This window comes from Lactuca virosa, chromosome 2, assembly GCF_052849685.1.
Source record: "Lactuca virosa cultivar CGN04683 chromosome 2, Lactuca_virosa_CGN04683_v6, whole genome shotgun sequence".
Lineage (NCBI taxonomy): Eukaryota > Viridiplantae > Streptophyta > Magnoliopsida > Asterales > Asteraceae > Lactuca > Lactuca virosa.
The window spans coordinates 222,598,661-222,613,192 of record NC_136427.1 but is presented as its reverse complement, the minus strand read 5'-3'; the positions used below and the strand labels follow the sequence as shown (position 1 = coordinate 222,613,192).

General features: G+C 31.0%; 3 protein-coding genes across 8 annotated transcripts; 1 reads left to right on the top strand and 2 right to left on the bottom strand.

Annotated features, from left to right (window-relative positions):
- The first annotated feature begins 842 nt into the window (after positions 1-842).
- On the top strand, positions 843-2,690 carry LOC145160274 (ADP-ribosylation factor-like protein 8b). The gene is made up of 7 exons (XM_079079405.1): positions 843-1,037; positions 1,144-1,351; positions 1,555-1,636; positions 1,731-1,763; positions 1,873-1,994; positions 2,086-2,247; positions 2,367-2,690. Exons 2-7 carry the CDS (start codon positions 1,314-1,316, stop codon positions 2,482-2,484), a joined length of 555 nt encoding a protein of 184 aa, XP_078935531.1. The 5' UTR covers positions 843-1,037; positions 1,144-1,313; the 3' UTR covers positions 2,485-2,690.
- A 610-nt stretch (positions 2,691-3,300) lies between these two features.
- Positions 3,301-5,494, bottom strand: LOC145160272 (single myb histone 1-like). 6 transcript variants are annotated; one of them, XM_079079404.1, is made up of 7 exons: positions 5,372-5,494; positions 4,914-5,085; positions 4,584-4,804; positions 4,380-4,464; positions 4,148-4,231; positions 3,728-4,050; positions 3,301-3,657 (listed from the first exon to the last, which is right to left on the bottom strand). In XM_079079404.1, coding segments are annotated over exons 2-7 (864 nt in total). In that variant the 5' UTR covers positions 5,064-5,085; positions 5,372-5,494; the 3' UTR covers positions 3,301-3,656. The 6 variants fall into 6 exon arrangements, with proteins under 6 accessions (XP_078935530.1, XP_078935526.1, XP_078935527.1 ...); XM_079079400.1 differs by having other exon boundaries at positions 3,301-4,050; positions 5,346-5,494; XM_079079401.1 differs by having other exon boundaries at positions 3,301-4,050; positions 4,914-5,080; positions 5,346-5,494.
- A 1,199-nt stretch (positions 5,495-6,693) lies between these two features.
- On the bottom strand, positions 6,694-9,820 carry LOC145160271 (putative amino-acid acetyltransferase NAGS2, chloroplastic). Its single transcript, XM_079079398.1, has 9 exons — positions 9,301-9,820; positions 9,108-9,195; positions 8,830-9,035; positions 8,610-8,761; positions 8,081-8,492; positions 7,897-7,994; positions 7,698-7,809; positions 7,140-7,299; positions 6,694-7,058 (listed from the first exon to the last, which is right to left on the bottom strand). Exons 1-9 carry the CDS (start codon positions 9,640-9,642, stop codon positions 6,835-6,837), a joined length of 1,794 nt encoding a protein of 597 aa, XP_078935524.1. The 5' UTR covers positions 9,643-9,820; the 3' UTR covers positions 6,694-6,834.
- Positions 9,821-14,532: the final 4,712 nt, after the last annotated feature.

Below are 14,532 nucleotides of genomic sequence, written 5' to 3'. Positions count from 1 at the left end.
TCCATTATCTCTCTTAAAATCGTATTCTTTGTAAATAGGAAGAGAGGAGTTATGTTATATCTATAAATTGATGAGTTTACAACTTAAACAAACAGCCCCCCCCTTATTTCATAAATTTTGAGTTTGACCACCATTTACAAGTTGTTCTAGTCAAACTTTTAAGACGTCAACTATTATCACAATCATTTTATTTGTTTACAAATTAGTCGTTAGAACAAGTCAATGTGAAACATGACAATTTTAACCTAGTTGTCACTTTTACTCCCTAATCACAAAAATTTTGATTTAAGTATCAATTAAATCTTATAACAACTTCAAACTTTTAGTTTAAATAATTTTTGTTTATTTCTATCCTCAAATTAACTTTTTAATAACAAATAAATTAATTTTTATTTTATTTATTTATTTAAATTAAATTGTACTAAAATAACAAAAATTTAAATCTAAAATAAGAATGTTAAAATTTAAAAATAAAATAGTTAGTGGTCAATTGAATACAATTAAAATTTAAATAATTAAAAAACAATAAAAATTTAAATCAAAAATAAGAATGTTAAAAAACAAAAATAAAATAGTTAGTGATTAATTAAACACAATTAAAATATAAATGATTAAAAAACAAATAACATGTTATGTTATTAGTTTTCAATTTATGTTATTAACCTTTTCATCGGTTAACTGTTATTCTAGAAATCGTAACAGAAACAAATCTAAGCATTATCCTTTTAAACTTATCTTGTTACAAAATATAAATCTTATTTTTATTATTTTATATAATATAATCACCTTCCACGTTGAAACATATGTTTATCTATTTTGTTTGGAAAAAGAGAAATAAAACAAAGAGATTGGGTGTCAAAGAGTTCCACAGGCAAACGTGCATCCACGAACCAAAAACGTCGATAAATCAACCACCACCCACCAATCGTCCGTCGTATACGACGGTGCCGTCAATCATCGCCGACTCAACTCCACTCCTAGTAAATTTGAACGTCCCTTCAAGATTTACACCACGAAGCTGAGCTGCTTAATCTCAGGTGACCTTCTAAATTCAAGAAATCCCAATCCCAATCCCAATCAATTATTGTGTTTTTATGGTAATAATAATTTAATTCACCATTGATTACGCTTCTCTGTTGTTAGAAATTTAATGTAGAAGAGAGAGAAGGAAGAAAACAGAAGGAAAGTTATCCCCAAAAGAAACCAAATAATTTTGAAGGTCAGAGAGTAAAAGAGAGTGATCGATCTGCTTCAATAAATCGCATCCTCTTTTCTTTTTTCGTTTGAATTATCTTCTTCTTCACTCAACCGGAATGGGTTTATGGGAAGCTCTTCTCAATTGGCTTCGAAGGTAATCATTCCACTTTCCGATTCACGCCCTAAATTCGCAGAATTTGTGTTCCAATTCGAATTAATAATTGATTGTTTGTTTGTTTGCTCTTTTCCTGTTAGGGTTTCGTATTTCTCTATGAACTTCATCCTTGAATTGAAAATTTCGTCGATCTGTTTATGAATTAACCCTGCATGAGCTAATCTTGATATCATATTTTACAGCCTCTTCTTCAAGCAGGAAATGGAGCTCTCTTTGATAGGGCTCCAGAACGCTGGAAAAACTTCACTCGTAAACGTTGTTGCTGTAAGTAAACACTAAACCACTTGCATATTCGTTATAATCATATCTCAATTCGAATTCTTTGTTAATCTTTTCTTGATTTTATGAATGCTCATAGACTGGTGGATATAGCGAAGACATGATCCCTACGGTGTGTTTTCTTTTCTTCCAAAATTAATTAATCTCACTAACAATAACACATAGTAAGTTAATTCCTTCAACAACATCATGAATCTAATTAAAAAAATGTCAAATTTCAGGTGGGATTTAATATGAGGAAAGTAACAAAAGGAAACGTGACCATAAAACTATGGGATCTTGGAGGTCAACCACGATTTCGTAGCATGTGGGAGAGATATTGTCGTGCAGTTTCCGCCATTGTGTATGTGACTACTTGCTATTATGAAATCCTTGAAAGAGTTGACTTTTTTGTGTCAAAATGTTTACTTTTTTTTTTTGTGTCGTTTATGCAGTTATGTTGTTGATGCAGCCGATCATGAAAATCTGAGCATTTCAAAAAGTGAACTTCATGATCTGATTAACAAACCAGCCTTGAGTGGGATTCCTTTACTTGTTCTTGGAAACAAGATTGATAAGACTGGTGCGCTCTCCAAGGAGGCGTTGACCGATCAAATGTAAGACAACTTTTCTTTAACTGACCCAAACTGATACTGAAACTGATATTGATACTGAAACTGGATTGTCTGTCTAAAAGGACAAAAAAAATTTAAAGAAAATTTTGTTGTTTGTTTAGGGGGTTGAGATCGATTGGTGAAAGAGAAGTGTGTTGCTTTATGATTTCTTGCAAGAACTCGACGAATATAGATTCGGTGATTGATTGGCTTATAAAGCATTCAAAATCTAAAAGTTGAAGAAGATGATGATAAAGAAAGGGGAATGTTTTCCTGAAGACGGATGGGATTTTTGGTGGTGATTTGGTTTGCATAGTTGATTTATTATTACACTCTATTTTGTTCTTGATTGATGTGTATAACTTCTATGTTCTAGAGGAAGAGTAAACTCTACGGTTTTAGTAATTTTTAACTCTTGAGACTTGAGTATGGTTTGTTTTCTTGAATCTTGTTTTTCTTTTATTGTGTCATGAATTGTTCCTATAAACTTGCTTACCACATTTAGCTTTTATGAACCAACTTGAACTCAACTAATTAAAACAAACTTGAGAAAGATTTTAGAGAAATGGTGATATGAGAGAGAGCAAGCATATTGTTTCAAAATGGGTGTTTTTGATTCTTATGGTAAATGTCTTGTCAAATATTGTTTTTTTAACCATTTATTTTTTTGTTAATTCCTAACGGCTGAATAAGTTATTAACATCATAACATGAGAATATTCTATGTTTTGGTAAAATAAGAAAAATGCTTACTACTTGGGATTTCTAGAAGTAATTGCAATATTCCTTGAAGATGCCTATGGAAAAGTGCAATTAGTTTTTTTGAAAAAGTTTTAAGAAAATTGAGTTTTCTTTATGGTGTTTGTGTTTGATTGAAACTGATTGAGTTTTTATTTTTTATTTTAGAAAAAAAAAATAGAAAACATGATTGGATGTGTATGATCTATCATTTTTTTTTGTTACTTCAAATAATACAACATTTGACATATTTCAACATGAATTGAAACAAAAATTTAATAAAAGAATCAACATAAAATTCAATGTATGATTTAAAACATCAAACTAAACATAAAAAAATATTATTAACAACCATATGGCAGTTTGAGGCATTCTTTACACTTTTTCTTCGCATTGTGCTTATCAAGTATGTACATAAAAAGGATTGGGTTTATTTTCAAAAAAGCACATGTTAATCCTATAAAATATGATATTTGTGTTCTCCAATCTCATATTTGTATACAAGATCCCCGATTATTTGTGAGCAGTTTACTTAAAACAAGTTTTTTTTTACCTAATTATATACTCTCATTCATTTTATACCTTAAAAGACAACAAAATTCACAACCCTTTACAACACTCCACATATCTCAACACATAGATCACCTCCGAAATCCTGTTTCAATCTCATTATATTCTGCAGATGAACAAATACTTTTGCTAAGTCACGTTTTATAATAAAACCATAAAATCAACATTTTTACTACCATGTCCAAAATGCAGTTTTCTTTAACGCACGCATTGCAGCAGCAGCAAATCCTTTAGCTAACTCTGCATCAGCTTCTGCAACTTCTGCTTCCCTTTCTGCCCTTTCAGCTTCCAAAATAGCAGCTTCTGCTTCTGCAACTGCTTTCACAGCAACAGCAGCAGCCTCCTGAGGTGTCATCATCTTCATCTTCTCCAACTCTGCATCTATTTCTGCTTTTGTAATTATCTTGTTGCCACTTGTCTCTCCCACTCTGCAATTCTCCTCATTTTTTGAGCTCTTTTTTACATATGAACTTGGTGCAATTCTGTACCTATGCTTTACCTATATGATCCAATTCCAATGATGATAAAATATAAATTAAGATTAGCGAATAGATATTTTCCATGAAAAAGGATACCCTATAATAACACCCAATTACCTTAATCAATTTCCCACAATCTACTAAAGCCTTTAACTCTTCTTTCAACTGTCTTCCAAAATCAGGAGGTATTGACTGATTCTCCTGAAATAATATCTCAAAATGCTGAAATTATGAAGAATACTAAACAAATAGCAAAACTGAACGAAACCCATTAATCATGTCTTCAAATTCTGACTTAAGAACACATGTATGACTGATTGAAATTCATGCAATCGGTATGAATTTATACCTCAATATATTCAGCAATTGCAGCACGACTAGAGCCACAAGACTCCTTCAGATTAGCTATTGTATCCAATATAAGGCTATCCAATCTATAAATTAAAATAATGTACATGTATTTATCAGTCTCCTTAAGTAACAATTAGTTGTCCAATTTGATTAATTTATATTATACAATGACAAGGGGTTGATATTTGATAATTGACATGACCTTGGCATTGGCATTGGAATTGGCTTCTTGGAATCATCAATTTGCAATGGTAGAGTTAATGTTGGAAAAGGATCCACAATACAAATTTGCATATCATGTTCTTCTTTAGAAAAAGTAGAAATATCTTCAGACTTATGAATTGGCTGAGACTTTGCAGGTCTACTACCCCTTTGGCGAGATCCATAGCTACTACCCATGCAGTTCATATTTCTCCATTTATCCTGTTTCAGGAAAACAAATACAAACTATAAATATAATGTTATGTGTTTTGTAGTAATGTAGCAATACTCGATTTGATCTTATAATCCAGTTTGTAGAAGTTGTTTCAACCTTAAGGTCCACATTAGAACGCAAATGCAAGACAGAAGAAAACTCTGGATCTTTGAGAATTGTGCTCCATTTCCCTGGTCCATACTTGGCTATTCCAGCTTTAAGAGCAGCTTCCTCTTCTAATGTCCACTTCTGCTTAGGTACGCCCATTTATGCACCTCTGAAATCTTTCCTAAAACAAATTCCAAAAAAAAAAAAAAACTTTTAAGTTTACAAACCCTTACCACAATAATCTATGATCGAAGAGGGAATCGCCAATTCTGAACTAATTATGGATTAACGATAAGAACAACACACGCACTCAATGATGCACAACTTTCAATCTCTAATTCTGCATTCAAAATCTAACATTTCGTACAGATTTTCATCAGTTTCATTCAATATGCATTCATAATTAAACTAGCTTTGAAATACCATAGCTCAAACACGTACACGGTACAACAGTTCAGTGGGTTTACCAGTGGCAAAAAAAAAACAGTATTTAAGGCAGAAACGGGAAGCTTAAGTGAAATCGGAGACAGCGACGCAGCATCTGTTTGTTAAATCTGATTCAAACCCTAAAACAAGTTTCTATCGATTACAGAAAGTAGTAACGAATTGAGCAAAATTTTGCCCTATTTAATCCGGTTCACCCGCCCTTTCCTGTACAAACTTGTAGTTTCATTGCCAGACCTTCAAATTTGTTGTTTCTTCACTTTTACCCCAACGGTTTTAAAGTATTTCTAAAACTTTCATTTTTAGAAAAATTATATAATTTCAGCTTTGGAATTTCTATCTATTATTTCTTAAAAGATTACACAATTTGTTTTTCTATAAAAAATTATTATTTAAGAAAATACTGTCATAAAGTATCCATTAAATTAAAGATATTTTGTGAACACATTATTTCTAATAATCAGTAATAATATTTTTTTTGACATCCCAAGTAATATGTTTGCTCATTTATATTATTAACATTTTCTTAAACTCAATTTCAATTTAACATTGTGGATTTTATAAATCCGGTGATCTATTTGAAACATTGTAGCTTAGACAAAAAAGTTCAAAAATAAATCATCTTTATTAAGAAAAAAAATAATAAATTGTACCACTAAAGATCTGGAAGTTTCATATGCTTCAAGGTTATTATTATCAAGTGAGGGTAAACAGTGAAAAACTAGAAGCCTTGTTAGGTTTGATCAAAAAAGTTAATTGATCACGGGACAAACAAACACAAACTTAAAAACATTTTTTTATTTAGACAGAAAATAGTTTTTAAGTGTCATGAGCATCATATGTTCATGAATTTCTTCTATCTATCCCTATAGATGGTTTTGAACAACATGCATCACCAATAGAATATTGTACTATCCTATCACTTCTTGATTCGATTGATGAGTTATGTTCGGTTCATTATAAGGCATGTTTGGACTATTTTGAGAAACATGTAGTTTATTATAGAGAACTTCTGATATTCAAGTACTCACACGATATGATTATGAATGTTATTTTTGATGTATTTAGGCACAACGGCCAAGAAAAAGACACCTAACTCGATTAACTCGATGGAAAAAAAATCAACACTAAGATTGGCATTTTGTTTTTTGCATGGATTGGAAAGAAACATGTATGTGTATCTAACATGAATCCCTTTGTGTACGAGAAACTATACATAGAAATCAACACATGTTTATACTATTCATATTTTAGGAGATATTCATATTTTATACTTAGACTGACTGGCGTTTTATTTTTTTTGCCTTCCAACTGAATGTAAAAATTAACAACAATGAAATATTAATGCCAGATAATAGTATAGTTATTTATAAAATAACTAAATTATAAACGTTCTCTTATTTATAAAAAAACACCCCCTAAAAAACAGATGCACACTTAAAACATTCTCTTATTCATAGAAACTAGCTCGATCTATATAAACAACTCAAGCAAACATACTATTAAAACGGATTCCACTAGTGTCGGGTAGCAGTTGTTTCATATAATACTTAGATCCCCGCGATAAATTTATCCTTTTTCGCCTTTCCTCTGGTATACACTCAATTGAGCACTCCGAAAACCCCCGCCTTACAAACCAATCTGCTGTTCGTGTTGTCAGCAAGAACAGCTTCTGAAGTCCCATTGAAGATGCTTTTTTCTCAATATAATCTGCAAGATATTTTTTCCATGAGCCAAAAACTATTTGAGTTTTGTTTTAATTTGAAGTAAAGAAAATAAGTCAAGACATACCAAGTAATTTGTCCCCTTGCCCTTGTCCCCTACAGTCAGGAGAAACAGCAATCGCAGCAACCTCCCCACACTTTTCTTCATAAAATGGAAAAAGAGCAGCACACGCAATAATTTGACCCTCTCTCTCCACAACAATAAAAGAATCCAATGCTTTGAGTAACTAACACAACATAATGTACAATTAAAAGTTAATTCAACAACTATCACCAATTTACTCTCTAAGTCACTAGACCCCAATTTTCATTTCAATTACACCATTGTGACCTGTTATTGCAAGTTGAACAAGTCACTTGTCCTACATGGCTTCCATGTTGGCAACTTTTGTTCGGATTATGTCCACATGGTGATGAACATGGCGTGAACGCCATGATCAAAATTTGCCAACATAATATGAACAAAATTTGCCAACATGGATGCCACGTAGGACAAGCGACTTGTTCGACTTGCAATAACAGGTCACAATGGTGTAATTGAAATGAAAATTGGGGTTTAGTAACTTAGAGAGCAAATTTAATATTATCAAAAAAAAATTAAAAAAAAAATTGCATTTTTGCCCACCTCTTCATCGGTTCTCTTGACCAAAGTTCCAGAATCTTCTAAAGGTTTGAAAATTTGTCTTATTCCAGGAAGATCATCTACTTTTCCCATTCTGGTACCTTCATAAAGATCACTAAAAATACAAAAATAAATATATCAACCTTAAATCTTAAGTTTTATATGTGTAGATATATTAGGTTTATATATACATATAACATACCTAGCCACCATAGTCCCTACTCCATCTCTTTGAAAGAGCTCCTTCAGTAGCACTCCAGATATACTCCCATCTAGCAAATGAACTCTCTGGACACCTCCCTAATGTAAATAAAAATATAAAAACACAATTAGTAATGTTCATTAAGTTAATTTATACAAAATTAATAATTATTGTAACAACTTACTCTACAAACAAAGGCTGCAGCTGCCAACTCTGATAAATACCCATTTGATCTACTCAACCTTTCTTGTCCTCCAATGGCAAACCCTTGTTCACTTGACCACAAACCATTTCCATTATCAAAACCAACACCATTCTGGAATTTTGCAGTATACCTATCACTCGATGCCATTCCATTCATGGTGCTAAAATCAATGGAATTGGAATTGGAATTGGAGTCTTCCTCTCCAATGGCTTTTACGTAATTAGCAGCAATCTCACTTTGTTTAGCTCTTCTACGAATTAACATGTCTGCATCTTCAAGAGTCAAAAACCTAATCAAACGACCCCATTCATCCAAAATTGGACCATCTATGACGCATATAAGCTTCTCAGCTCCAAGAGCCAAAGCACAAGCTGTAGCAACTTCATATGTGCTGGATTATTGGAAGCAGGAAACATTAGTAACTGTTAGTATTTTCAGTTACAGATCATGACAAACAGTAAAAGGTACCTATAAGTAACTAGTAAATCCATTTTACTATATAGCATACTTGCAATTTAGCACTTCACCAGAGCTTGAATGTCCAAGGTTGCTTAAGATGACAATGGAATCATTGTCCAGCTTCTTACGAATGCGTTCAACATCAACTTTCTTTACTTCACCTGTTGCTCCATAATCAATTCCTTCAACAACTCCTCTTTTCTGTCAATATTATAAACTGGATTAGTTTACAACAATGGAGGAGAGGAACAAAACGTGAGAAAGATTACCTTGGCTGCAAGAAAATTACCACTTTCAACACTAACGCTGTCATGCCAGCGCCTGTTTTCTCCATGTCTGCGTATGCTGCATAAGGATGGTCCGGGAGAGAGTTTTGCCTCGATCATGAAACGGATTCTTCCAGCTGAATCCATTGCTGCATCCAGAGAATCGGGGTCTGTGATTCTGTATCTTCCAACATACTTAGGTTCACAACCTGGTACATAGATTCGTGAGTGATGATGTAAGTAACAGAAGCGTTTGTTACAGAAGTACAAGTTTAACTCACCTTTTTCCGCTAATCGCTGGTCGATTTGTACATGTGTCCCTGGAACAAGAACAAATTTGATTCCCAGACCATGAAGGAGCGAGATATCCTGCATTCAGATCGATTATTTCAGCTCTTCGTTCTATTAATAGGTTAATTTAATCACATATCAGACAACAGGAATCGGATGATTGAATGTAAACTAGAGACTTGCCATTAAAATAGGATCTAAAAGGGAGCTGTCGATAACTTCAGCAGAAAGAAGAACAACAAAGGTGCTGCCACGATGAGCCGTGAAATACGGCCACGCTTCCCGGAAAAACGTCACAAAGACCTCGTCCTTCATGGCATTAATGTTGGCTTCGCCGGCGCCTTCACTCTCAAATTCGCCCAAAACATTACAAGTGCTGAAGGAAACGTTCTTTCTCTTGAAACTTGCAACGGAATTGAACATCGGCATCTTCACAGACCCAGTCGTACTACCAAGGTCCGAAGTAGCCTTTTGACGACACAAGGTTTGGAGGGAGATGCAGGAAGTCGAAGATGAAACAGCCATAGTAGAGCTTAATCGCAGCTTGGAGGTAATGAGACTAAGAGAGGATGGTGGGGTTGTGGAGGAGCGGTGGCAAAATAACGATATTTTTTGCTTTCGGCGGAGGACCCTCACGGGCCGCCGCACCGCTAGGGTTAGACGGTCAACGATCGTAAAAGAGTCCAAAATTCGTGTTTGGGTGGCAAAGATGGACTTCATATTTAGGCTTATATAACATTGCCATATGACTACAAATCAATTTCTAATATTTAAAAATCTTTTAAAGGTTTTAGAAATAAATCTTGCATATTAATTTATCTAATTAAACTATACTTTATATATATTAAAATACAAAACAAAAGCAACGTATTTATATTTATTTTGTCAAGATTAGTATTTGTATTTTAAGAAAGAATTTAATAAATATTATTTTTAAATATTAAAATATTATATTTATTCAATATGATTTTTAAATATGATATTTATCTTTTTTAAACTTTCAAAATATCTTATTTTTCTAAAGCCTTATTTTTAATACTTTATATATTTTATAATTATTTTGAAAACTTTATTTTATCAATTGACTATTGTACCTTCCTTATAAATCTAATTTTAAAAATAATATTTATATTTTTTTATAAACTATCAAAATAATATATTTATTCAAATTATTATTTAATCGGAACTATATATAACTAAACAATTAATTCTCATTAAAACAATTTCACACTCTTATCACTTTTATTTTCATCACCAAATATTTGCAAAAATAAAGATCAAAAACTTTATTCATTTTTCACTGTACATGTCGTACATTATAGTAAAAATAGGAGTAAATATAGACTTGTACTCATCCATATTATCTAGAAGCGGAACCGATGTTTTGGCGAGTTTTAGAACCAGAATCGGTTATACTTGTTTCTTAGATTTTGAAATTAGTTGAGGTTTCCGGTTTCGGGTATCCAATTTCAAAAACATTTCAAATTTAGTAATTAAAACCATAAAACTAACATTTCTATTAAATCATAATCACTTTCTTTAGTCTAAATGTTAGTAAGCATTCTTTCAAATTGTTCAAAAAAATTGTCATTGTTAAGGGGGAGAACGTACACTATCATTTTCAACAAAGGAAAATTGAGTAAAGCATCACAAGTCAAATCGAAGAGTCTAAAGCAAAAACTATGGCACGTAGGTTTTTATAGTAATCACATGGGATGAATTTACCTCCTTTAATTATTATCTAGAACAAAAATCAAATTCATACTTGTTATCATTTCTAATTCGTTTTTCTTTCTTTGATATGAAAGCACTCACATAGAATTTTGGAAGCATTCAAGTATCATTTAGTATATTCAAATAAGTTATGATAACCGCCAATGTTTAGTGCATCATATATATATATATATATATATATATATATATATATATATATATATATATATATATATATATATATATATATAACAAAAAAAACCCTAAAAATGCATAAAAATGCATAAAAAAAATACTTAGAGATGACAAAACTTTTTTTTGACTTTAAATATGAAAAAATCGCAGCTTTTTCTTCAAAATCGCTGGAAAAAAATAAAAAATCGATTTTTTTTTTTTTGGTTTTTATTCAAAAAAAATTTCAGCGAATTTGAAGAAAAAGCTGCGATTTTTTCATTTATAAAGTTAAAAAAATAATTTGTGATCTCTAAGTATTTTTTTATGCATTTTTAATGATTTTTAAGGTTTTTTTTTCCATAGAACCTAAACATATATATATATATATATATATATATATATATATATATATATATATATATATATATATATATATATATATATATATATATATAGAGAGAGAGAGAGAGAGAGAGACAAAACTACAAAAATGGTCTCTGTGGTTTGCCAAAAGTAACAAAGTCAGTCCCTGCTAATTTTGTTTTATTCAAATGGCCCTTGTGGTTTGCAAAACTTGCACAGATGACCCTTTTTACTAACGTCGTTAGTATTCAGCCGTTAGGGACTGAATCTGTAATGACATTTTCGTCTTTTCAAGTATAAAGGGACTGAATTCGTGACATTTGATAAACCACAATGACCGTTTTTGAAATTTCTTTGAAAAAGACAATTAAATTGTTAGAGGAAGGATTCGAACTCATGACCTCCACCCTCTTAAATTACCAAGACCTTAACCTATTGAGTTGAATGCTCTCTTAGTTTATTCTTTCTTAAAACTAATTTATATAATAACAAAATCGTTAAAACATAAACAATAAATAAAATATAAAAAACATTTTTTTACATAATTTTTTTTAAATAAAACAAATGTATTTTAGTCGTATTATAAAAAAATAGTTTTTTACAAACAATTTGTATGTATTTTTACGTATTTATTTTACGTAAAATATATTTTTGTCTTTAAAAAATACATTTTCGTATAAAAAATACGTTTTCGTAAAATATAAATAGTCCCTGTGGTTTGTCGAAAAACTCAAACCCAAACCGCCAAATTATGCTTCGGTTCAGCTTTTCAATTTCGATTTCGTTGGTTATGTTAGTTTTTCAGTTTCCGAGTTTAGTTTTCCTCACCACCACATTAACAACCAAAACTTATTTTGTGAATATTATATTTTTATTCTATAAAGTTATGTAAATGTAGGGTTAATTAAAAGTAGGGTTAAGATAGTAAATTGGTTTAAATAAATTATAAGCTATTTTATTTAAGTCAATAAATTAAAATTTCTTATTTTTATCTATCCAAACATCTAAAAATATTTACTACAAATGTTAAATCGTAAAAAGCTAATAAACATTTTAGACCCTATTGAAAGGTAGACCGCCACACCTGTTATATAGTTGGGTTCACAATCAGGAACAATTTTATCAATTTTATACCGGCATAAACTTATCCCTAACTTTAACAAATTTTTCTTAGACAACTAACTTTTGTTTAAAATGTATAACTAACTGTTTAAAATATTCACAATTTCTCATATACTAAAAAATTGTATGAGAAGATAATTAATTATAATTTTCATTTAAAACATACCGTTATTACCTACAATTCCTCATTTAACCGGTAAACGAGCCACAAAAACATCTTTATGTGCTTGAAGTAGTGTAGTGTTGTACACATCGTAGGTGGATTCTAATTAACGACAAAAACCCTTGTTCGTAAAACCTATATTGCGTTAAACTCCTTGCTTGCGCTTCTACATAACATAGCATATATTTTTATCCCCATTTCATATGTTATCTGTTGATTATCTCAACATATTTCACCTTCTTTTTTGTTTTTTTTAAAACGAGCCACAAAGACATCTTTACGTGCTTGAAATAGTGTAGTGTTATATGCATCGTAGGTGGATTCTAATTAACGACAAAAATCCTTGTTCGTAAAACCTATATTGCGTAAAAACACTTGCTTGGGCTTCTACATAACATAACATATATTTTTATCCCCATTTCATATGTTATCGGTTGATTATCTAAACATATTCCACCTTCTTTTTTTTAAAATGTAGAAGTTTAATGGATTTATCGTTTGTGACCACCGTCAATTTTGATCAAACAAAGTCAATAAAAGTCAACCTGGTCAACTTGAATCGTATTAGAATTTTAGGAGAAATGTGATATTCTCTAATGTTTCTAATGTACTATTGACAAATTATAATACAAAGTACCTCTCTGGTTACCAATTATCGAATATAAACCCTAATTAGGGTTAGTAACGTAACAACTCAATAATTCAATTATATATTATTTGGGTATAAATAATATCCGTAACACAAGGTAGTGGAGTTCGTAAACCTTACACTACATGACAAATTCATATCAAATGTTACATATACAAATTTTTGGTGAATTCGTCACCAAATGCGACAAATTTTATACCCGGCTAAACACCAATTTTTTTAATTTTTTAATGGCAACAACTTAGGAATTCAACCTAACCTTCATTTAACGTATTATTATTTTTAATAATAATGATTTTTATAATAATTTGAATTTTTATAATTCAAATTAAATATTTATGCATCATTTATATCACACTTTTTATAAAATATCACTCTTTTTTTATAAAAATACCAACATCTTTATAAAATATAAAGAGTTGACTTTTGTGTTGGTGAAAGCCCATGACTAGACTAGTTGTCACCCCTTTTCCCAACACAATCTTTACCCAACATGTATCCAAGCCATTACACAAAATACATCCATGCATGCCCACCCCCTCCCCCATAAATTACGTCCAACCCTCCCCCCCCCCCCCCCCCTTCACTTCATCTTCTCCAACTTCTTCATTCTCTCATTTTCTCTCAAGAACTCTTCATCTTTCTCTAGGATAATTTCTCCTAAGTTGGTTCTTCAATTTTTGGTAAGCTTTTCTTCACTAATCTATTGATTCTACACACAAATATACTAGTTTTGTTACAATTACATACATTAATATGTGTTAATATCTATAAGGTAATTCCATCTTCAAGTGTTCTTCAAGAGTCTTCATGTGTTCTAAGCTTGAAAACCTTCATCTTCATATCTTTATCCAACCACAAACACACTCAAGGTGAGTTCATACCCCTTCATTTTCGTTTTATCCAAGTTGTGTAAAAGTCTTATTTACATGAAATAATGTTATTACCTAGTATTATGAACATTTATGTGTGGAATGTTGTTTAAAATGCAAAAATCTATGAATAATGAGTATAAGCATACTATATGTTCTTGGGAAAAGGTCACAAAAACAAAACTATAAAAACTATGGTTTTTATGAACATAATATGACTTTTCTAGCAAAAATGGTTTTGACCAAGCTATTACATTATTTTTGTGTGATACAAATTAAAACATGTTATTTTGAACATGTGGTATGAAACTAGTTAAAATACCAATGATTTGGTTTTACAAAAAAAAAAAAAAAAAAAA

Excerpts from the sequence above, each read along its gene's own strand:
- LOC145160274 (XM_079079405.1), top strand. The coding sequence starts at position 1,314 with ATGGGTTTATGGGAAGCTCTTCTCAATTGGCTTCGAAG. Across the intron at positions 1,764-1,872 it reads GCGAAGACATGATCCCTACG|GTGGGATTTAATATGAGGAA; the intron begins GTGTGTTTTCTT and ends GTCAAATTTCAG. Across the intron at positions 1,995-2,085 it reads CGTGCAGTTTCCGCCATTGT|TTATGTTGTTGATGCAGCCG; the intron begins GTATGTGACTAC and ends TCGTTTATGCAG.
- LOC145160272 (XM_079079400.1), bottom strand. The coding sequence starts at position 5,063 with ATGGGCGTACCTAAGCAGAAGTGGACATTAGAAGAGGAAGCTGCTCTT. Across the intron at positions 4,465-4,583 it reads ATTCCAATGCCAATGCCAAG|ATTGGATAGCCTTATATTGG; the intron begins GTCATGTCAATT and ends TTTAATTTATAG. Across the intron at positions 4,051-4,147 it reads ATTGTGGGAAATTGATTAAG|GTAAAGCATAGGTACAGAAT; the intron begins GTAATTGGGTGT and ends TGGATCATATAG.
- LOC145160271 (XM_079079398.1), bottom strand. The coding sequence starts at position 9,642 with ATGGCTGTTTCATCTTCGACTTCCTGCATCTCCCTCCAAACCTTGTGT. Across the intron at positions 9,196-9,300 it reads TTTTAGATCCTATTTTAATG|GATATCTCGCTCCTTCATGG; the intron begins GCAAGTCTCTAG and ends ATCTGAATGCAG. Across the intron at positions 7,995-8,080 it reads CTGCAGCCTTTGTTTGTAGA|GGAGGTGTCCAGAGAGTTCA; the intron begins GTAAGTTGTTAC and ends TATTTACATTAG.